This window comes from Idiotropiscis lumnitzeri, chromosome 2, assembly GCF_059441095.1.
Source record: "Idiotropiscis lumnitzeri isolate Australia: NSW breed Sydney's pygmy pipehorse chromosome 2, RoL_Ilum_1.0, whole genome shotgun sequence".
In the NCBI taxonomy this organism is placed as follows: Eukaryota; Metazoa; Chordata; class Actinopteri; order Syngnathiformes; family Syngnathidae; genus Idiotropiscis; species Idiotropiscis lumnitzeri.
The window spans coordinates 22,610,636-22,634,571 of NC_142392.1; the positions used below are offsets into that span (position 1 = coordinate 22,610,636).

Sequence of the window (23,936 nt, forward strand, 5' to 3'; positions counted from 1 at the left end):
ACCCGGGCCGTGGGAGGGAGCGAGGACGACTGATTCAACCTACATTACCCTAGTGTTGCAAGTATGGTGACTGTCAGGTTTAAAAGGTCCTGACGCCTTCATTAGACTGAATTAAATGCAGAGAACCAGAGGAATAACCAGAGAAGGTTTTGTCTTTTCTCCATCGCGATGGGAGGAGAAGCCAGGAAGTGAAGTAGACGTCTTGCCAGTTCACTCTCCCGCACTCTCACTGACATCTTCGCCCATCCCTCTGGACTTTATTCAGAGAAAAACGAAACCTATGGAAAGTGAAACTTAAAACAAGCGTGTGGGTGTGCGCATGTGTGCTGAAGCAATGATGTGCGTGTCTGTGAGTGTGTGTGTAATTATCATTGATACAAATAGTGTATAAAAAACATGATTAAAAATACACAAACTATTTACATACTCTCACACAGACCTCCATTGTCAGTTAATCTTCTGTCTGCTGAGGGATGAGTTTTCTTCTTCTAATAAAAAAGCCAGAGCAGGGTGTGAGAGTCAGAGGTAGCAAAGGCTTGAACAGAGCAAGACGTTCGTTCCAGCCTGACCCCTCTCCCCTTCGCGAACGGTCAAAAAACAAAACTTTATCTGGTGTTTCTCTGGGTCTCTGCAAAGTTAATTCAGTCTATAAAAGGCGTCAGGGCATTTTAAACCTGACATTTATTTGGTGCCGAAACCCGGGAGCCACACCTGGACGGACGCTCGTTGCTGGATATTTTGGACGCCACCGAATCTGACGTCAGCGCTTTCCCATTGAAAGAAAGCGGGCCTCCGAGTTCCGGCTACGGCCGTCTGCCCGGATGTCGGTTCCCTCGCGGACAAGGCTGATACAGAGGAGACCAGGTATTGTTTTTCAAATTATTTTGTACCACCATTTTAAAATTTTAAAATATTAAAACAATTGGAAGGGGGTGATTGAGGTGAGTGAGACAAGCACGCGCAGAGGCCGGGCCTCGACCGTTTAGTCAGTACGGTAATAAAACTGCATCGTGCTAGTCCAAGGAGTTATACAAAAATAATTGATAGCGAATTGACCATAACTCGTTGAAACTGAGCAAATTTTAGAGATACGGGTAGCACGGTGAACAAATTGAGTTGTGTTTCCTCGGTGTCGAAGGTGGCGAATTGGGCCATAACTCTGTGAGAAATTGTAGCAGATTTTAGAGAAAAGACGACAGCCTAAGAGAAGGGAAACAAGGTTTCCGCGAAAATTAGAGGTTCCCTCCGGTGCCGACAATGGAAATGATCGACAATCTGTGGAGAAGGTCTACTCACAATTTCACATTAAAATTTAGGGAATAATAAGGCATTATTTTTGGTGGTTTTTATTTAGATTTTCTTTGATAAGCAGACTGCTTGTTTGATTGAGAGGTGTGTGCGTGAATTTGGTGCTGTACAGCTGTGTGTGTGTGTGGTGAATGAGACTGAGTGAAGAGGAAGGGAGGGGGTGATTGAGTGCCTGTGCGAGTGTGTGTGAGTGGAGACGGCGGACTTCGGACAACAATGGAAAATGGGTCAAAATGTGGCAAAAGAGTTGAAAGCAAACCCTGATGTGAAGTTTATGAACGGGTATGACCCGGATTGTTGCCAATTTCTGGAGAAATGGGTGAGGAAATATGACTTTAAGCCACGTCTGAAAGATCCGGCAAATTTCGAAGCAGTGAAAAGTGCGTGAATGGAAAAAGAAAGAGGAAGATAAGAAAGGGGGAAAACACTAAATCAGTGGACAGGCAACTGAGGGCTAACATAAAGTTGGTAGAACAGAGTAAGAAGAGAGTGGAAGATATCAGAACAAAAGAGGAGAAAAAAGTTTATCAGATGAAGAAAAGGAAAGATGACGAGACCGGAGTCAGAGGCAAGAGAGGAAGTGCACTGTTCAATGAGCGAACCCGCACTGCCGCGCAAGCAGGAAGACAGGCGGCCACAGCCCCAGAGACGGAGCTAAGTGACGATGAGATGCCGCCCCTGGAAAGCGAGGAGAAAAATGGCACTCCCCGCTCCTCACAAACGGCCCCTCCTGCCTCATTCGATTCCACACAGCGACCCCCTGCGGCTGGAACAAGGGAACAAATGAAAAAGAGAGCTCAAGCACAGCCGATGGAAAAATCACTCAATTACCCTGAAAGAGCACAAGTCTTTCAAGCCACGAACCTCTACCCACCGCTACCCAGTGTAGAGACCTACCCGATGGTGGCCGTTGCCAACCCAGCTTTTGGGACTGATGATGCAAATGGCCACCCACATGAACCTACCATCATGGTCTACAGGCCCTGGACCCAAGATGAATGGAAGGCGGCCTGTCAATCAATTCCTCCAATCGAAGTGGATGTGGAGAAATGGATTGAGAGTATGCACGACCTGATGAATAGCTACCACCTGAATGGAAAAGAATTTGAAACATGCATGAGAATGATCCTAGGATATAGATATGGCAGAATCAGAGGTGCCTTCAACCCTTACGATGCCATAGGCCAGCGCCTCCAGCCTGGAGCTCCCGAGCTCGCAAACGCAATCCGCGCCATGTTTGATGAAGCAAGAAAAATCTTCAAGAAGCAACCAGACAACACAAAGATCAGACAATGCCGCCAAGAAGACATGGAATCTGCCCGCCGGTATTTGGAAAGGTTATCTGGAGTCTACAGACTCTATTGCGGCCTACAGGAAGACAATGCAGACAACAGCCCATACCAAATCCTCTTGGAGTCGGCCTTCCTAGATGGTATCCACGAATCCACCAGAGACTTCATCTGCAAACACCACGTTGGGTGGCGAACTGCAAACCTTGACACGCTCATCGAATATGCCTCCCATGCCGAGGAAATCCAGAAGAAAAAGGAGGAGCGAAACACATCAACCACTTTGGCTGCCGTGATGGAAGGCCTTTCCACAGCGGCCTCCGCCCCCATCTACTATCAAGGTCAAGGGGACAGAGGACGAGGACGAAAGCGCGGCAGATATTCTGGCGCCAGGGGACAAGGTCGAGGACGGTTTTCTAATAGAGATGACAGCTGCTACAAATGTGGCAAATTAGGACACTTTGCCAGAGATTGCCGTCAAACATTCAGGAAGACCACACCAGAGGAAGACTATACCGGTAAAGGAGTGGAAGAGTTTAAACCTGGCTAGTTTTATTCGATGTCCTGCATCTTGTGTCACTGTTATTCTGTGGAATGCTGTGTGGGTGGCTGGTGAAGTTGGAAAAAGAAAGTGAAAGAATGTGAGGTTTGGGAGGTTTTAGGTCGGTGCCTGGCGCAGACAGATACCTCGAGGGGGAAGGGATGCACAAGAAACTGGACCCTTCAGCCACAAGCAGGAGGGGCCACCACTTGAAGAAAGACCAAGAGAAGCAAGCTAAAGTTAACTGCAGCGTACACATAGCCAATAGAATCATGCCAGGATGCCTTAGTCTCTGTGTCATTTGCATATTGTGTCTATAAATTAATGCTGAACAGCGAAGACAGAGAGAGCTGTATTGAGAGGGACCCAAACTCAAGTTGTAGATTTGTGTGTTAGGAATAAATCCACTCGTGTGTGAAAATGCCGGCTTCCTGATACCTTTCTATTGCAGAACGAGCGCGCATATTGTTGGATGAGTGAGAGTTGGGTAAAGTCACAAATTGGAGTCAGATTATTAATTTGAGTTTACATTGGTTTAAAATTAAATTCTAACATTGATTTAAAGATAAATTCCAACAGTGCTAAGCGAGGAGGTGCTAAGCGCGCTAATCGCTAAAATGAATTGTTTCTAAGTACGCTCGACGTTTAACAGAAGTCTGACTTGAACTGCATTTGGGTGGAGAGCCAGCAGCAATGAACAGAAATGTTGTATTGCAACCATTAAGTATCTAAACATAAAATGAAAGGAACACGGAAATGTCTGACGTCATCACGACGAAGTGGTTTGATTTCAAACGTATAGTAACTGTAATGATAGGAGTTATATCATTAGTCACTAGTTGGCAGTATTGCCTGATGTGTGTTTAGTTACCAGACGAACAAGTGTGTCTGCACATAGACGAGAATGCAAGTCAGTAAATAAAGACACACAAGCTTGAAGCATCACATTACCTGCGTGACTTCTTAGAAGACAGAACATTACATGGTACCAGGTCGCGGGTCAAGAAAAGGACTGACGCGAGATGGGCTCCGTAAGGCCACCAGAAGCGCTGAAAATGACGGGAAATGTGGACGCGAGTTGGCGAGCTTTCAAGCAACAATTCCTGCTCTACCTTGCTGCCGTGGGAGTCGGTAACAGAGCGGACGAAAGAAAAATAGCCCTTTTGCGAACCAATGCCGGAGCCGAGGCCATCGAGGTATTCAACACCTTTGTTTATGATGAACCGAAGATAAAGACAAGTTTGAAACGGTCTTACAAAAATTTGATGAAAACTGTCTTGCTAAGAAAAACGAAACTTATGAGAGATACGTGTTTTGTTCAAGACTCTAACAGCGCGGTGAGTCCTTTGACAATTTCCTCACCGATCTCAAAATTAAAGCTAAGTCTTGTAACTTTGGTGATCTGAAAAACTCAATAATAAGGAAAGCCTTGCCAAGCTAACGAGCTAGCAAAGCAGCACGTGCTAACTTTCCAAGCAGCGCCATTTTATGAAAAAGCAGAGTCCGTGAAGGCAGTGACAAGGAAAGGTAAACTGCGATTCAAGAAAAAGACCAAAAACAATGAAAATGATCAAGCTCCATTCAGCTGTAAAAAGTGTGGAGAAATGCACGAGCCAAAACGGTGTCCTGCATTTGGGAGAACATGTGCTAAGTGTAAAGAGCAAAATCACTATGCTAAGATGTGCAACACCAAGAAGAAAGTGCACACCGTGCAGGAAGACACAGATGATAGTGATGACCTAAGTGACACTTTTTTTCATCAAAATCGTGTCATATGACGAAAGCGATGTGCAACAACAAACTAGAGGAGACCCAGAGCAAGCAGTAAAAGAAGATAAATGGATTGCACCACTGCTTGTCAATGTGACTCAAGTTACTTTTAAAATTGACACAGGAGCAAAAGCAAACATAATAAACGAAAAAGACTTGAAATCACTTGAAGAGAAACCGGAAAGAGTCACAGACAAGGCCGTGAAATTGAAAACCTACAACAATCAGCCAATAAAAACAAAGGGATGTTGAAGGCTAAAAGTGACAGCAAAGGGAAGACAACACAAGTTAACGTTCAAAATTGTGCCAAGTCGACTGTAGTATATCCTTGGAGACAAGGCAGCTGAAGATCTTGGATTGATAAAAAGAATTGACCAAATCAACAGCAAGGATGTCAATAAGAACAACAAAGTGTTGCAGAGTGAAGGTAGTAAGAGTATAGTGAACAAATACTTTTCTGTCTTCAAAGGACAAGGGACGCTACCTTACACTTATAAAATACAGCTCAAGGAAGATGCTAAACCTGTAGTACATGCCACCAGAAGAGTTCCAGCCTCTCTCAAAGATAGATTAAAAAAGGAACTGAATTACGTGTTTGCCTCGACCCCAAAGATCTGAATGAAAACATTAAAAAAGAAGTGACATGGCAGGTGCTAAGTATTTTAGCAAATTAGATGCATCGCATGGATTTTGGTAGTGATGGGTCCAGCGACACTGAGGCGTCGATGCGCGCGCCGAGCTTCCAGGGCAAACCCCGTGTCGGTGCGCGTACCGCTTTGAGAAAGTCACGTGACCACTACCAGAATCGTGTCGACACGGCGGTCGCGCGCCAAACCGTGTTCATAAGGAAGCGCATCTGTCAACAGGATGGACGCTCAAAACAAGCATCGAGTTATTGGCGCGTTACTTTGCGTTAAAATATCCACAAGATGGAAGACATCACTGTTGATGCGCACTCAGAGGTGCTGCGCTATATGTCAGCAGGACACGTTGCACGTACGGATGTCCCGCTCTTATACTGGAAGTCCATGGAGGCAACGTTCCCTCACCGATTTATATTAGCCACACAGGCGTTGTGCACACCGGCCTCTTCAGTGCCTTGTGAGAGGATCTTCTCAAAGGCGGTGGAAATTGCCTAAAAAAAAAAAAGAAACAGACTGAATAACAAAACGCTGGAGAAACTAATTTTTTTGAATAAAAATCTTTAATTACAATGAGTCCATTGTCATTCACAACACTTTTACTTGGGCATTCAGACAGATGTTCTCTTAATTTATCAACTGCGTCTCGAATATCAAAGATTTTTTTTATGAAATTGCGTTTATGTAAAAATAATGTGAAAGCAAATGCCTAATCAGAATCAGAAATCCCTTTGTCATTGTACTCAAGTGTGCGACGAGATTAGAGAGCTCCCCTCTCCAGTGCAATACGTACAACAATAATTCAGTTAAATATATAAATTAGATAAATAAGAGAATAATTAGTGCGATAGAAAGTAATACGAAATAGGATATATAAAAACACATCACGTCGCTAATCAATGGAATTGGATAATATTAGTTTGACAGATCAGTGTCAGATGACCCTGTCAAATGTTTCCTGCAAGTCCACCAGGTGTCAGTCTTCAGCAACACAGTGTCAACACAGTGTCAATACATTGTGTCCCTGTGTCGAAACGAGACAGGATGCCTCATCTACCCATCACTAGATTTTGGTATTAATAACTGTGTTTGGTTTGCTTTTGTAAATAAAGATTTTACAAAAAACGTATGAGTAAATATTTGTCATCTTATAAATATTTGCACAACAGAGTACTGAGTTTCGAGATCCTCACTATTATATTTCTCAAAATTATATTTCTTAGCAATTTAGCTTAGTTAAGGGATATTTTATTGACAATCTAACATCAATATACAAAGACAGAAAAAAATTTGGTGGTGGGGGGGCGAATCTTTTTCTTCTGGGTAGGGGCGGGTGTGAAATAATTGAGAGGCACTGCTAGTATATGCAGACATTATATTCATACAATCTTGCAGCCCGAGTGAACCACAGCATTGTTGCAAGTTCGGTCGGAGAAACGCAAACGTCCCACTGCTGTTCCAGCAGCGGCTTCTCGGGGCAGAGGCGGAAGTGACGCGATAGATGACTCACCAATGTGGCGTGAATTTATTTATTTTGTTAATTTTTTTTATCAACCGAATTAAAATATTATATAAAATATATATTAAAACTGAACAGCCAGGGGTAAAAACAAACACAGAGGCAAAGAAATATATTTGAAAAATACGTGTTTAAAGCATGACGTCATTAGCAAGCGCGCAGCTTCCGAAGGGCCTCGACCAGATCCACCGACCCGTCCACACAGGAATAAAAACAACCACCGCTAAATTCTTCTGATTTAGTGTGGAACTGACTGTCAGTTTCTCGCAGGATTTCCAGTGCTACTCTAAAGGACGACGACATAATTCATTAAGTCTTTGTGTCCCGATAACCTCATCTCGTCACGCGTTGATGCTTTTCGGCCTAGTTAGCTTAGCTTGCTAGCTAGCTAGCCGCTAACGAAAAGAGGCACATGACTCATCGCCAAGCAGAGATCAAGTGCGGATTTTTTGGAATTATCATTTGAAAATGTGTGAAAGAACGATACCCAAGTACAAAGAGGAACTTTGTGGAATAAAAGAAGAGAACGAGCAACATCTTCAACTGCTGGACGAAGGTTGCAACCAACCTCGTGTTGTGCCACACAAAGCAGGTTTGTACACGTCTAACTCTCATTTGCTTTGTATAGAACGACTTTCGATCGTTAGAAATATGCATCACACGTTCAAGGATATTGTCGTTTTATTTTTAAATATTGCCTTTTACTTGTCGGTTTGCTGAACATTTGTTGATGCCAAATGAAATCAGTGCAGAAAATAAATGCCAAAGAATAACCAATAGTGGGGGGTGAACTCCATGTTTTCCCAGTATAAAATTTGAACTGATTATTTAACATTTTACATTTTCTGTTTTTTATATCTTGTTCAAGCAATTCCTTACGGAAGGAATTCTGCTTGAATCTAAAATATGTGTACACTGCGGCGAAAACATTAATGGCGGTTGATCAATTTTAGTGGATAAAACACAAAATATTAAGTTTTTTTTTTAAAAATCAAGTACGTATTGGTTTTATTTGTTTATTTATTAACTTTGTACTGGCTTCGTCGGGTGAGAGTCAATGAACCTCTGGTGGCTCTGCACTGATTTGTGCACATGTGCGTAGTTTCACCCCATCCAAACATTTAAAATACATTGAATGCATCCATCCAGGGTTGCACGGATCTCATCAGTGAACAAGCGCATGCTGCAAGGAATGCATCTGCATCTTTGGCTTACTATGGGCTTAAAAAGGGAGAACGTCACAACCCCCTTTTCCACCAACAAGTCCAGGAACATTTAGTTCCTGGTAATAAAGTTCCTGTGGCCCATGTGGTTTGCATCTCGACTGCAACTCATAGTTCTTGATAATTTATGCAAAAGACAATGATGACGTAACGGTGGGAGGTGTTGTGTTACTTTGTTACTCATTACTGACACCCTCTGGCTGTTAAGCATCATTGCAGTTACAAAATAATTCAGTGAACTCATATTATGGTGTATCTTCGTCTAATTTTAATACATATTGGATAACTTTAAAATATACAGTCATTATTCAAATATGTCAACATGAAAGTCAGAGTGAAAGTGTTGTTGCTTAATGCTTATGTGTAAGAACTTTTACTCTTCAAATGTAATTTTGTTTTAAAATGTATTTAGAAACAGAAATTTTATAAATATAAAAAGGGTAATGTCGGAACTTACTCGCAGGATAAATATCATTTTGGGTAAAAAAAAAACAAACGTAAATCATACAATAAATAGCGACTCTGATTCCAGGGCCCCTTTAATTCTTTTAGGGATCCAGATTATAATGGAAGCAAAAAGTACCCACGATGAAACTATCTCTAAATGCAAAAATAAATACTTGAAAACATATTTCACTTGAAGGATTCCTATTTTATCAATGACATGATGTTGCGATGACCCCCAGTGGTCTGCATCAATATGTTAGGGTCCCACAACAGGTGTTCCATCACACGCACACAATAGCCTGTGTGTGCTAACTTCAGCTCGCTTCCAGAAACGTCTGTGACTATGTCCGGAATGAAATCCGGCATCAGCCGCAACGTGCTTCCTTTTTAAATGCTCGTTTATCACTGTTGTGCTGCTAAAAGGAGGTTTACATCGTCGGACGTAATTTTGTGAAATGTCCCCATGGTCCGGTCCAAGTCGGGGTCGCATGCATTGCTCCGTGTGCGGCAGGCACAAGTCAAGGTAGCACGGTAGAAAATAAGACAGTCGCCGCATGAGCTTTGACGTGACCAAAACAAATTTGTCTTTTTGTGTCCTGCAGACGTCAATGAAAACGATCTCCGTTCTGTGAAAGAGGAGCCAGACTGGACTCACATCAAAAAGGAGGAGGAGGAGGAGGAGGAGGAGATCAACAAGTCACCACTGAACGTTGTCCCTATAAAGACTGAAGATGAAAACAAGGGTGAGGGTGAGGACAACAGAGGGGCGGAGCCTACAAGCAGCAGCTCAAGGCATCACGTGACAACAGAAGGTGATGAAGACCACTGGGGGCCATCACAAGCACAAAATGAGGACACATTATCAGACGCTCATGACGATGATGATGATACTGATGATGATGATGATGATGGGCAAGCCAAAGGTGAAAGGGCATGTCACACTGACTCATTCACTTCAAAGCTGTCTTTAAAAGGGCACAGAAAAACACACAGTGGTGAAAAACCTTTTTCCTGCTCGGTTTGTGGCAAAAGATTCTCTCAAAAGTCTCATTTAGTAAGGCACACAAGAACGCACAGTGGAGAAAAACATTTTTCCTGCTCAGTTTGCGGAAAAGGTTTCTCTCAAAAGGCAAATTTAACAGAACATGCAAGAACACACAGTGGAGGAAAACCTTTTTCTTGCTCAGTTTGTGGCAAAAGATTCTTTCAAAAGTTTGATTTAACAATCCACACAAGAATACACAGTGGAGAAAAACCTTTTTCCTGCTCAGTTTGTGGCAAAAGCTTCTTTCAAAAGTCAAGTTTAAAAAGGCACACAAGAACACACAGTGGAGAAAAACCTTTTTCCTGCTTGGTTTGTGGTAAAAGCTTCTCTCAAAAGTTTGATTTAACAATCCACACAAGAACACACAGTGGAGAAAAACCTTTTTCTTGCTCAGTTTGTGGTAAAAGCTTCTCTCAAAAGTTTGATTTAACAATCCACACAAGAACACACAGTGGAGAAAAACCTTTTTCATGCTCAGTTTGTGGAAAATGCTTCTCTCAAAAGGCACATTTAACAGAACACGCAAGAACACATAGTGGAGAAAAACCTTTTTCGTGCTCAGTTTGTGGCAAGAGTTTCTCTCGAAAGTCACATTTACGAATCCACACAAGAAAGCATAGTGGAGACAAGCCATTCAGTTGCAGCGTTTGTGCTAAAAAATTCTCCACGAAACATTATGCTGAGAGACACAAATGTGCTGGTGAGAATTGCAGCGATACTTGAAGATTAATAAAAGAAAAAAAAAATGAAGGAACTGACTCTTTGTGGTAAGATGTAAATTTTGATTTAGAATAAAATATGATATATTGAATTTTGCAAAGCTTTTTTATTGACATTAAGCCAATGTGTTCCGTGCCAGAAGAAGCAATGTGTCTGAGTGATTTTGTTTTGGTGTTTACATCAAACATGTAAATAAAATTTATTGCCTTTGCCTGGAATAACATTTTTTAACGTTATGCTTTTCAGTTGTCGTTTTAATCATACCTAATGGAAAAAGTGTGAGAAAAAACTGTGCTTATGAAATCGGTGCCTTCCACAATCATAAATAAAATCACTTGTTCCACTTGCTCAACTGGCTTTCATTACGCTGTGAAAAGGTGAAAAACTGAACTAGAAGTTGAACTCTAAAAAGAACCAAAAAGAGAAACGCGAATAGTCTCGGTTTCTCTTTCTAGGTTGAGCTCTATCAAGTGTTTGGGGTTTGTTGCGAAGCAGAATCTCACTTCGGAAAAACTATAATTTTGTCAAATATACCAAATATTTTTGTTCATGCTATATTATATTTTTTATACTTTGGATTGCTTATATAATGAAATCGGGAAATATTAAAATGTAAAATTAGCAACGGCATACAGACCTAATGCAATTAATAAGAAATATAGAAACATTTTATAAATATTGAACACATTGAGAAGAGTTAATTTTGAAATAAATATTGAAATATAAAAAATACTTAAGTATTAAATTAATTCAATAACCCGACCCCGGATGAGCGGCAGAAAATGGCTGGATGGATGGAATAATTTAAATTGCATACATATTCAAATGAACAAATATGTTAAGAAATAATCAAGAGTGAAATAAAATGGTTTAAATTAATATTGATATAATTTCACATATTAAAATAATTGAATAAATATTGTAGTATTACATCAGCAAGCTTAAATATACATTGAAATATTTTTTTAAAAAAGTAGTGTATTTTTAAATGGCCTAATTTAGATATAGGAAGTAATTCTCTTTATGAAACTATGAAGGGACTGGAGCTCACAGAAGTGACCAGTCTTGGTTCTGAAGTTCCGATGTAACCAGAAACTGCCCTGAGAGAAAATAGGCCTGAGCATTGTTTATGGTGGGGGCAATTCTCTCGCCAGGTCAGTGACCTTCCAGGGTATGAGAGTAATTTAAGGTGGTCACGAGTAGACTGGTCGTATCAAAGGGGAGACGCGTCTGCTCTCCCTCTGGGGGACTTTTGGAGGGAAATCCCGAAGACTAGCGGGATGGGAATTGCATATGCAACAAGGGAAAATTAGATATTCATGTCCTATTTGGGCATTCCCTAGAAGAAGGGAATGACTGAGAGGGGGCTCGCACGTGTGCGGAGCGCACACGCACACGTTTTTGGGGAGACTTCTTTTGACATCAGCATGTGACGAGAAAAAAATCTTTTTCGAACCAGTTCTTTTCCATCACCAATCCAGCCTTGCTCGGCTGCCTCTCCGGAAGGCAGCAAGGACCCACACTTCAAAGACAAAATATACTACATATTGAAAGAAAAATAATACTCAAATATTGAAATAAGTATAGAATTGAATGAATTAACAAACAAAGAAATAAATACCTCCTGGAAAATGTCATTATTTTCAACATTTGTCAAAGCACAACATTTCGATCAGATTGAGTTCTTGCTTGCACATTCTTAATCGTAATTTTTTTACTTTTAATTTTGAAGTCAATTCAGTGCATTTCACACCTGTGCCTTCAGTGAAGTCCTACTTTGTCCTACTTGAATAAATCCCCATCAAAATACCATCATTTATGACACCACGGCTGGACAAATAATATCCAGAAACACACTCCCGCACCACTGAGTGAGTGTTGGACGATATAGCTTCTCTTGAAAGGTCCGACTTGAAAATGTCCTTGCAAGTGTATCTGCAATTAAATCCACACTTTTCCCTCCTTCGACCATTGTGGTTTAAAAAAAAGCAAGAATATATTTTAGATTTTCGAACGGTCGCCAATTACGACTTTCAATGTGTTGATTCGGCATAGTGCTGCCCCCTCACGAGTGAGTATCCAATCACAAAACGCGTTCATCACCCTCAGCATAAGGTCAGCGAGAAGGCTCACTGTAACCAACTCGTGATCTGATTGGCTATCGCAACCATCGAACAAATATGAAAGCTCATTGACTTTGACAGAAAAGATGTGAAATGTATGTGAAACCTGCCCGGCAACACGAGCGAGCGGAATTCTTATTGGTTTCAAAACTCTCACCTAAAAATACAACGCTCAGCTAGAATATGACATCAATGTGAAGATTCTGATCATTTTTTTTTATTGATTATGTTCGGCCAACAGAGAAGACCTTGAAGGCCCACCACTGACTTACTTAATAGCCTAAATTAAACTTTACTTCCATGAATAGAGTTAAAGTTATGCTTTATTGTAGGATTTATGTAATTAATAGCCTTTGATGGACTTTAGTGTACTTAATGTAAACTGGTAACGCTGAAAAAACAAAACAGACAGCAATTCAAGTTTAAACCCATATACGTGACATGCGCTTTAGAAATAAAGTATATTTTTGCACACATTACACCGACATTGAGTTCCTCCAGATCGACGCTGACCTCAATGATGAAGAGAGCCAATCAAAAATCGCAACCCAAAACACACGCAAACAGGAAAAAGTGACAAACAAGAAAGCTGGCAAAGTGAAGAATGTGAAACAGGTGAGAAACCCAACAACATTTTATGTTTGTATTTCCATACATTGTAATTTATGGACGGGAATAATTCTTAATTTCTACTTCTAACATAGCGCAACTGTTGCTCTGGTGAATGTATAATCTTGCGTTGAGCCGCCACTACAATGAGTTACGATTCTGAACTGCAGTGGGCCTCAACATAGTTTATGTCAGGTCAGGGATTTCGACAGGGGTCCCCGACTTATCAAGGGATGGATATACAGGAATGGGTCCCGGGTTAGACGAGATGGCGCCGAGGAGCAACATAAGGGGAGTCCACATCTGTTCTCGTCCTTGAGGGTTTTACCAATACAATCTTTTTCCAACCACCGGAGTGTCTCAGAAGTTTTTTTATATCACCACTCCAGCCTTGCTTGTCGACCTGTCCGGAGGGAAGCTGGGCCAGACCCGCACATCAACAACAATAATATACCACAAAGGTTAAAAGTCGTTGTTTATTAAACAGTAGATGGCGATAAAACCCGTCTTCACTCATTCAAAACTGTGGAAAACATTGCCACCTACAGGCGAGAAAACGCAATTGCAGTCTTTCAATTTGTCCCTCTCCGACCACTTCCGGGAATCTCAAATAAATAGAAAAGCCGTTTTTCCATTTTTGCTCATGTTATATTCTATTTTCGTAGTCGAAACAAAATTTTAAATTCAAGCTGTTTTGAGACGTTTCCTTCCTTGTTGCAGAAAACAAACAAGCTGTATTTCAATTTGGGAATTTATTTTTTAAAATGAAACTCAAATAACCATTCGTTTTTCCTTTGTTAATATCTGCTTCCAAATGTAATATAACTACTTTTCAACAAACACGTCCTTCACTAACTCATACATCATTTTTATGCCATTATGGGCGTGGTCTGGAATAGTTACTTCAACAGGCACTCGGTGTTAGTTCAATCAAGGCTCAACTTTGTTCTTCGGTTTTAACAGATGTGATGTATTGATTGTAGTCGTTTCTCATTGAGAATGCAGTGGTGCCCCCTGGGTAACTTGTTGATGACGTAAGTTGTTGTTGAGCGCTGAACGAAAAATACTGTAACGTTGTATAATAAGTCAGGCCAATTTGTCCATCCATCCATTATTAAGCCAAAAACGGCTGCTGTTGGCCGCAACCACGCCGATCAGACCACAACCAAACACAACGACAACAACAGCGGGACAAAGACCAGGAACCTTCTCCAGGTGTCCCGCGAAGGGCTTCTTCATGGAGGAGCCCTGCGAATCCTGGCTACAACACTCAGACTCGCGTCGTTGGAGGCGCCCTTTTCCCTTATCGGAGCTGCATTGACCGTCCTGCATCTGCGATCTCTTCTTCTTAGGGCGGGCGACATCGACTGTGCCGCCTGTCGACGGGGGTTCCACAGGAGCTGCTCCGGCCTGTCCCGATATTCAATGGACATACAAGGCTTCGTCTGCATAATCTGTTTGGGCTCTCTCCGCCTACACGGGTGGCACAGGCCAGTCGTAGCACCTCCACTTCATCTATAACTATCACCCCGTCATCTCTTGCCCCCAACTCTACGTCACCCATTCCCCCCGCTACTCCCACACGCGAGTCTTGCGCTTCTGAGGATTATCCTCAGGCGCCTCGAGTGATTTAACAACAACAACAACAACATAACGTTCACTCCCCTGCTGCCTTCACAGCCTCCACAGAAACGAGGAAAACACAGAACCCTTGAACTATTTACAAAGTCGTTACACTGCCCTCCCCTTTATCAAGAACCTCGTCCCGAGGGCGTCATTCAACAAAGTCACCGAGATGACCCGGTGGTCTCCTCTGTCGCTGAGGCCGCCCCGAGGCATGTCCGCTCGGAACAGTCAGTGTAGCATCAGGCGATGAGTCCTCAACTGTAGCCGCCTATGGGGGTGAGAGTGGAGGTACAATCCGCCGTCTTGGAGGGTTGGGATTCGAAACCCACTGTGAGTGTGTCCGCGACCCAGACTGCTGCTGTGGAACGGCACCACCTCTATATGGGGCCAGTCTGTCTCTGTGGAGGGCTACCCGTCTGCCACCAGGTGGCAGCTGCACCCTATACACCACCTCTCCTATCCTCTCCAGCACGCCACACGGCCCCGCCCACTGCCTGTCCAATTTAGGACACCTGCCCTTTTTCCTTTTTGGGCTGGACACCCAAACCAGGTCTCTGGCCTTAAAGTCCGTCCCTCTGGCCTTCATGTCATAATTCCTTTTCTGCCTTACACCTGCCTTCTGTAAATGGTCGCGAGCAAAGACACGTGCTGACTCCAACCTTTCTTGAAGTCTCCTGGCATACTCTGGTCCTGGTGGCTCGGCTGGTGTATCAGGGGTCTGCCAAAAGCCATTTCCACCTGTGTCCGTAGCTCACGCCCCAGCATGAGCAGGGCAGGTGTACATGAAGTGGAATCCTATACAGCGGACCTGTAGGCCCACAAAACCAGAGGGAGATGCCTGTCCCAATCTCGTTGGTGCTCCGCTGTGAGAATTGCGAGTTGTTTTGCCAAGGTCCTGTTAAAGCGCTCAATGAGCCCATCACTTTGAGGATGCAGAGGTGTTGTGCGCGTTTTCCTCGTGCCCAGTCGCTCACACATTGCAGTGAACACAGCCGACTCAAAGTTTCTCCCTTGGTCGCTGTGAATGACCTCAGCTGCCCCAAACCTTGTAGACATGCCTTCAACCAGCGCGTCTGCAACAGTCTCTGCTTCTTGGTCGGGGATAGCATATGCTTCTGGCCATTTCGTAAAATAGTCCATAGCAGCTTAGACATAACGGTTGCCTTTGTCAGTGCGTGGAAAGGGGCCCATTATGTCCACCGCAATCCTCTCCATAAGAGTGCCCACTGCTAGCTGTTGGAGGTGGGCACGAGACCGGCCTGGTAGGCCCTTGTGCGCTGTGCAGAGGTCACAACGGCGACAAAAGTCCTCAACATCTCGCCTTAGTTGGCCCCAATAGAAACTTTGCCGGAGTCTGCGAAGTGTTTTCGACACACCAAAGTGTCCTGCTCCTGCAGGCCCAAGAGAAGCTTTCAACACAGCCTCTCTCAGAGCCCTGGGGACGACCACCTGCCATCTATCCTCACCAGTAGCAGGCTCCTTCCAAGCTCTCTGGAGCACCCCATCCTTGACCTAAAGAGTCCCAATCTTTGAATACAGTCCTTTAGTGGCAGGCGAGTATCGAGCGACCTCCTCCCACTTTGGGTTTTGACCCTGCAATACAGGTCGGAGGTCAACATCCTGTTGCTGCTGCTTCCTGCATTCAGGTGCCCCCACAACCTTGACCTCCCTACATATGGGGTTGACATGATCATGCGCGGGACTTTGCTCATCACCACAAAGTTCCTTCTCTCGGGTTTCTCTGTTCTCGCAGAAGCGGCAGCCAGCAAGAGCACAAGGGCGTCGAGACATAGCGTCAGCGTTGGCATGGCAATTTCCAGTCCTGTGCTCCACTTGGAAGACATATGGCGCCAGTTCTTCAAGCCAGCGTGCAATCTGTCCTTCAGGCTCCTTAAAAGACAATAGCCACTGGAGTGCCGCATGGTCAGTGTGTACAATTAGGGGAAACCCGACAGACAATATCGAAAATGGCTAATGGCTCTCACAATTGCCAGCAGTTCCCTTCGTGTGACACAATAACGCCGTTCAGCCTTATTCAAGGTTTTGCTGAAGTATGCCACTACTCTCTCCCCGTCTGCCCCCACTTGACTCAAAACCGCCCCAATTCTGACATTGCTGGCATCAGTGTCCAGGACAAACGGCAGGTTGGCATCTGGGGGGACGAGAATGGGTGCCTCCGTCAGCACCTTCTTTAGCGAGCTGAAGGCCCGTCTGCACTCGGGAGTCCAGTCAAAATCAGTGTCCTTCCGCTGCAGGTAGAAAATCGGTGCAGCTAGACATGAGAAACCCCGCACGAATCGCCTGTAATAGGATGCCAGCCCAAGGAAGCTCTTCAGTTCACGCGGGTTGCTGGGAGTAGGCCAGTCCCTCACGGCTCGCACTTTCTCCTCCAAAGTGCTAATGCCTTCCCTTCCAACTTTGGCCTTTTATTTTTGTTTAATGAATACCCTTTAAGTTTCCCACTCCTCGCTTCTCTGCGTTTGGGTCCTCCTCAACCTCCAGCGCAACATGACAGAATGGACTAACCAACAACGGATCCAGCAGGAAGCACACGCCGACGAGTTCGCCGTCGCCGCTCTAGCTGGTACCCCCCTCAGCCTGTCAACCAACCCCAAACCCTTCACGTGCTTTTTATTCCACGCCTGTTTCTCCCTCTTCGTCTAGTTATGACTCACAGCACCCAGCCATTTCACCTCCCCACATTTTTGTAGATTCTGATTTTGAATACATTTACAACCTTCTAGACTCCCAGTGCGACACAGATTTTGTTAGGCCCAGTCAGTTTCCTACCCACTATTAGTTTTTGTTACCTTTTTCTTTTGATTCCTTTGAGTCTAGTCCATCAGACCTTTACTTGGGCACACGTTTGGCCATCTATCCCGGACCTCCGCGGGGTGGTCAACGACGGTTCCCAAGTAAAGGAACTGCCACCAGTCATCGGAACACCCGCTTTTCACACCCTGAGGCACATTCTTCACAGCCACTTTGTTCACCTCGTCCACTATCATTTTCTGCACCTTGTCCCGTTCCACCCACATTTTGTAGACCACGTTCATCAGCACCTGTAGTCTCGGTCCCTCGTTCCCCTAAATCCCTATGGCGGCAGACTGATAGGGATGAGGCCCCCAGTGCCGTCTCCTCGCCAGCTGCAGCTCCCAGACCCATCTCCTCGGCAGCTGCAGTCTCCCGTTCCGGCTCCTCGACAGCTGCAGTCTCCCGTTCCGGCTCCTCGACAGCTGCAGTCTCCCGTTCCGGCCCCTCGCCTGCTGCCGCCCCGAGTGCCGGCCCCTTGCCAGTTCCTCAAGCTCCTACTCCGGCGGTGCACGTTCTGTGCCCCCCCCCTGAGTTGCCCAGGATCATTTATACATTTCAACAAACAAAGCAAAGACATCCTACTACTCTCCTATTTGCTATGTGTCATCTGCAGCTAACTTTAGCTTTCTCTTATTGGTTGTCTTCCCCGCAGGATGGCGTGTCGGCTCTTCCCATGTGCGCGCCAAGGCAGTTGTTTGTGCTCAACTGCCAATGAGCCACTGGAGCTGTTATTCTGCTTTTGCGGTCACCATTTTACCAATCTCACACAACAGCGCCTTGATGTCTGGAACATTCTGCGTCAGCACACCCAGTTCTCAGAAGTGCGGCTCGTCCTGTACAAAACATCTGCCACCTATGCATTTCACACAGCCTGATCTGACCTTTTATTGTACATTGAATTAAAGGCCAGTCAATAAAAATCTTTCTTGCATTAAACTGAATACATTTAACTTGTAGTCAATCGTATAAAATCCTTTATAGTCAAATGTATCAAATCCTTTACTATGCTGGCAGTTTACCAGGAAGCCACAAAACAGATGCACGTCTTGATCCGTTTTCGACAGGAAACCGTTTAGCTCGCATTTAACAGAAGTGTGACCCAAACATGTCTTGTAAGCTGAAACCGTTCGAACAACAGGAAGAGTGTGGACGGGTGTGATGAAGTCAAAGTGTTCATGTTTTTCCATTATTTGAGTTTACTTATGAAAATTGCTTTTGTTCCAGGCCCCAGATTGGCAGGCGTGTTGACAGATAATAATCCTGCAAATGCAGGAAAAATAATGAGAACGGAGATCAGTTGTTGCTTTTTCAACGGATCTTGTCAGAACCGCGAACTCATAGAAACTACGACACAACGCCACTTTACTGCAGCCTGTTGTGAAGATACAATCACATCGCTGGTACTGTGCTGTTCCTTTACTGCCCTCTGCTTTCGAAACACGCACACGTTTCAAATCAACCTGGAAAATGAATTTCCCTTCACATCAACCATCCCAAATGAACCAAACTGTGACCACATATTTCGTGGGTCACACTTTGCTGTGCTTCAATAAAACGCCGCACAGGAGTGGGAAAGCTTTTCTCTGGACATTCTCGCTGAGGGGTTTGGCGGACCGCTCCTCGCAAGTGACAAAGACAATCTTGGCTGGTTGATTCAGTTGTACAGTCAGAAGGCTTGTCCAGTTGTTTTGCAGAAACTTCTCTGACAGTTCCCAAATACGAACTTGAAAAACGTATTCAACTTAACTGCCGTTGAGAGAAACTGAGACGATTTGCGTTTCTCTGTCTGGTTCTTTTTATAGTTCAACTTCTAGTTCAGTTTTTCACCTTTTTACACAGCATAATGAAGGCCAGTTGAGCAAGTGGAACAAGTGATTTTATTGATGATTGTGGAAGGCAACGATTTCATAAGCACCATTTCTTCTCACACCTTTTCCATTAAGTACGATTAAAAAGACAACTGAAAAGCATAATGTTAAAAAATGTTGTTCCAGGCAAAGGCAATCATATTCATAATGTTTGATGTAAACACCAAAACAAATCATCATCACTCAGACACATTGCTTCTTCTGACACTGATCACATTGGATTAGTGTCAATAAAAGAGGTTTGCAAAATTAAATTTATATTTTATTCAAAATCACATTTACATCTTACCACAAAGAGTCGGTTCTTTCATTTTTTTAATCTTCAAGGATCGCTGCAATTCTCACCAGCACAATCGTGTCTCTCAGCACTACGTTTAGTGAAGAATTTTTTAGCGCAAACGCTGCAACTGAATGGCTTGTCTCCACTGTGCGTTCTTGTGTGGCTTGTTAACTGTGAATTTTGAGAGAAACTCTTGCCACAAACTGAGCAGGAAAAAGGTTTTACTACAGCGTGCTTTCTTGTGTGGCTTGTTAAACTTGACTTTTTAGAAAAGCTTTCGCCACAAACTGAGCAGGAAAAAGGTTTTTCACCACTGTGTGTTCTTGTGTGGATTGTTAACGTTGACTTACGGAGGAAGCTTTTGCCACAAACTGAGCAGGAAAAAGGTTTTTCTCCAGTGTGTGTTCTTCTATGTTTTGTTAAATTTGACTTTTGTGAGAAACTCTTGCCACAAACTAAGCAGGAAAAAGGCTTTTCTCCACTGTGCGTTCTTGTGTGATATTTTAAAGTTGACTTTACAGAAAAGCTTTTGCCACAAACTGAGCAGGAAAAAGGTTTTTCTCCCGTGTGTGTTCTTCTATGTTTTGTTAAATTTGACTTTTGAGAGAAACTCTTGCCACAAACTGAGCAGGAAAAAGGCTTTTCTCCACTGTGTGTTCTTGTGTGTCTTGTTACCTGAGACTTCTCAGAGAAGAATTTTCCACAAACCGAGCAAGCAAAAGGTGTTTCACCACTGTGTGTTTTTGTGTGACATGTTAAAATTGACTTTCGAGAGAAACGCTTGTCACAAACTGAGCAGGAAAAAGGTTTTTCTCCAGTGTGTGTTCTTCTATGTTTTGTTAAATTTGACTTTTGTGAGAAACTCTTGCCACAAACTAAGCAGGAAAAAGGCTTTTCTCCACTGTGCGTTCTTGTGTGATATGTTAAAGTTGACTTTACAGAAAAGCTTTTGCCACAAACTGAGCAGGAAAAAGGTTTTTCTCCAGTGTGTGTTCTTATATGTTTTGTTAAATTTGACTTTTGAGAGAAACTCTTGCCACAAACTGAGCAGGAAAAAGGCTTTTCTCCACTGTGTGTTCTTGTGTGTCTTGTTACCTGAGACTTCTCAGAGAAGAATTTTCCACAAACCGAGCAAGCAAAAGGTGTTTCACCACTGTGTGTTTTTGTGTGACATGTTAAAATTGACTTTCGAGAGAAACGCTTGTCACAAACTGAGAAGGAAAAAGGGTTTTCTCCAGTGTGTGTTCTTGTGTGCCTTTTTACATTTGATTTATTAACAAAACTCATGCCACAAACTGAGCAGGAAAAAGGTTTTTCTCCACTGTGAGTTCTTGTGTGGCTTGTTAAATGTGACTTTACAGAAAAGCTTTTGCCACAAATTGAGCAGGAAAAAGGTTTTTCTCCACTATGTGTTCTTATGTGCTGTTTTAAAGAGAATTTTGAAGTTAATGATTTCCCACAGTGAGAACATACCCAACTGTCAGTGTGACATGCCCTTTCACCTTTGGCTTGCCCATCATCAGCATCATCATCATCATGAGCGTCTGATAATGTGTCCTCATTATGTGCTTGTGATGGCGCCCAGTGGTCTTCGTCATCTTCTGTTGTCACGTGATGACTTGAACTGCTGCTTGTAGGCTCCGCCCCTCTGTTGTCCTCACTGTCATCCTTGTTTTCATCTTCAGTCTTTATAGGGACAACGTTCAGTGGTGACTTGTTGATCTCCTCTTCTTCCTCCTCCTTTTTGATGTGAGTCCAGTCTGGCTTCTCTTTCACAGAACAGAGATCATATTCACTGACGTCTGCAGGACACAGAAAGACAAATTTGGTTTGGTCAAGTTAAAGCTCATGCGGCGACTTTGTCCTATTTTCTACAGTGCTACCTTGACTTGAACCTGCTGCACACGGATTAATGCGTGCGACCCCGATTTGGACCGGACCCTGGGGACATTTCACAAAATTACGTCCTACGATGTCAGCCTCCCGTTCGCCGCACAGCAGTGATCAACGAGCATTTAAAAAGGAAGCATGTTGCGGCTGATGCCCTATTCCATTCCTGACATAGTCACAGATGTTACTGGAAGCGAGCTGAAGTTAGCACACACAGGCTATTGTGTGCGTCTGATGGAACACCTGTTGTGGGACCCTAACTTACTAATGGGGGCCACTGGGGGCCATCGCAACATAATGTCATTGATAGAATAGAAATCCTTCAAGTAAAATATGTTGACAAGTATTTCTTTTTGCATTAAGAGATAGAACTAAATGCTCCTGGGCTTGTTGGGAGAAAACGGGGTTGTGACGTTCTCCCTTTTTAAGCCCATAGTTAGAAAAAGATGCAGATGCATTCCTTGCAGCATGCGCTTGTTCACTGATGAGATCCGTGCAACCCTGGAAGGATTCATTATATGTATTTTAAATGTTTGGATGAGGTGAAACTACGCACATGTGCACAAAACTGTGCAGGGCCACCCGAGGTTCATTGACTCTCACACGACCAAGCCAGTACAAAGTTGATAAATAAGACCAATATGTACTTGATTTTTAAAAAAAACTGAATATTTTGTGTTTTATCCACTAAAATTGACTACCCGCCATTGATGTTTTCGCCGCAGTGTGCACATTTTTTAGAGTCAGGCAGAATTCCTTCCGTAAGGAATTGCTTGAACAAGATATGTCAGAGTTTTTGTCAAAAACGAGACAAGCCTGTACAAATGAATCACCCGGCCAAGATTGTCTTTGTCACTTGCAAGGAGCAGTCCGCCAAAGAGAAAAGCTTTCCCGCTCCTGTGCGGCGTTTTATTTAAGCACAGCAAAGCATTTTGAATATGCAAACTCATAAATAATGGAAAAACATGAACACTTTGACTTCATCACACCCGTCCTCACTCTTCCTGTTGTTCGAACGGTTTCAGCTTACAAGACATGTTTGGGTCACACATCTGCGAAACGGTTTCCTGTCAAACACGGTTCAAGGCGTGCATCTGTTTTTGTGGCTTCCTGCTAAACTGCCAGCATAGACACAACTCTGTTACCACTGAACTCACGTTTTCCTGTTTAAGAGGTCCATGTTTTTGTGACCTTCTATTAACCTGTAAGCACAGTTTTGAAACATGAGGTGTCAGGTTGAAATGCCCTGAGGCCTTTGGGAGAGCTTAATTTGCTGCTGACTGAAATAGCTTACTGCACCAGATAAAGGTGACTGACCGCAGGGAAAAAGCAGGCATTGTTGTTCATTTTTACAGCCGTCCTGCTTCCTTCAGCTCTGTGCACCCTCTCTCTGCTAGCCCCCCCCCCATTATTAAAAAATAAAACGGCAATAACCTTGAACGATTTCCCCAAACAACTTAATGTTGTGATGCATATTTTTAACGATAGAAAGTCGTTCTTTCCAAAGCAAATGAGAGTAAAACGTGTACAAACCTGCTTTGTGTAGCACAACACGAGGCTGGTTGTTAACTTCGTCCAGCAGTTAAAGATGTTGCTCGTTCTCTTCTTTTATTCCACAAAGTTCCTCTTTGTACTTGGGTGTCGTTTTTTCACACATTTTCAAACGCCAATCCCAACAAATCCGCACTTGATCTCTGCTTGGGGATAACTCGTGTGCTTCTCTTTGTTCGACGAGACGAATTAAAGATGGCGTCGTTTTTCAAAGTTGCATTGAAAGGATTTCCTTCGAGAAAACCGCAGTCTGCTCTGCACTCATGCGGAAGAATAGGACACACCCCGCTGTGATATGATTGGCTCCTGGCTGCGTGGAGGACTGTCATTGTAAATGATGGCAACGAGGCTCTTGTCTTGTAACACGTTTTAATGGCGTTACCACTCCCCACAACTCCCCACTTGCATGAATCTGAGCTGACTCCATTCCTTTTTGAAGTTTATGTAGAAAGTCTAAAAAGAGGAACACTTCCTATAACAATGACTCAAGGTTTAACGACATTAATTCCCAAACCAAACAAAGATAATACTCTGATTGATAATTGGCGTCCGATTTCGTTGCTTAATAATGATTACAAAATCTTTGCTCTGATATTTGCCAGAAGACTGAAAAGAATTTTGAACTTTCTTATTGATGAGACTCAGTCAGGATTTATGCCCAAACGACACATA

The 23,936-nt window shown here is 43.4% G+C and overlaps 1 protein-coding gene across 1 annotated transcript; it reads right to left on the reverse strand.

The window, feature by feature from the left end:
* Positions 1 to 15,467: 15,467 nt before the first annotated feature.
* Positions 15,468 to 21,250, reverse strand: LOC148342003 (uncharacterized). The gene is made up of 3 exons (XM_088288021.1): positions 19,996 to 21,250; positions 16,441 to 16,530; positions 15,468 to 15,579 (listed from the first exon to the last, which is right to left on the reverse strand). The coding sequence occupies exons 1-3, from the start codon at positions 21,108 to 21,110 to the stop codon at positions 15,468 to 15,470; spliced, it is 1,317 nt and encodes a 438-aa protein (XP_088144147.1). The 5' UTR covers positions 21,111 to 21,250.
* Positions 21,251 to 23,936: the final 2,686 nt, after the last annotated feature.

What these genes read in the sequence shown, in the direction of transcription:
- LOC148342003 (XM_088288021.1), bottom strand. Translation starts at nt 21,110, where the DNA reads ATGAGTTTTGTTAATAAATCAAATGTAAAAAGGCACACAAGAACACAC. An exon ending in AGTTTCTCTCAAAATTCACA is followed by an intron (nt 16,531 to 19,995) that starts GTTAACAAGCCA and finishes CCCCATATGTAG; the next exon opens with GGAGGTCAAGGTTGTGGGGG. An exon ending in TTGCAGGGTCAAAACCCAAA is followed by an intron (nt 15,580 to 16,440) that starts GTGGGAGGAGGT and finishes GGCTTTTGGCAG; the next exon opens with ACCCCTGATACACCAGCCGA.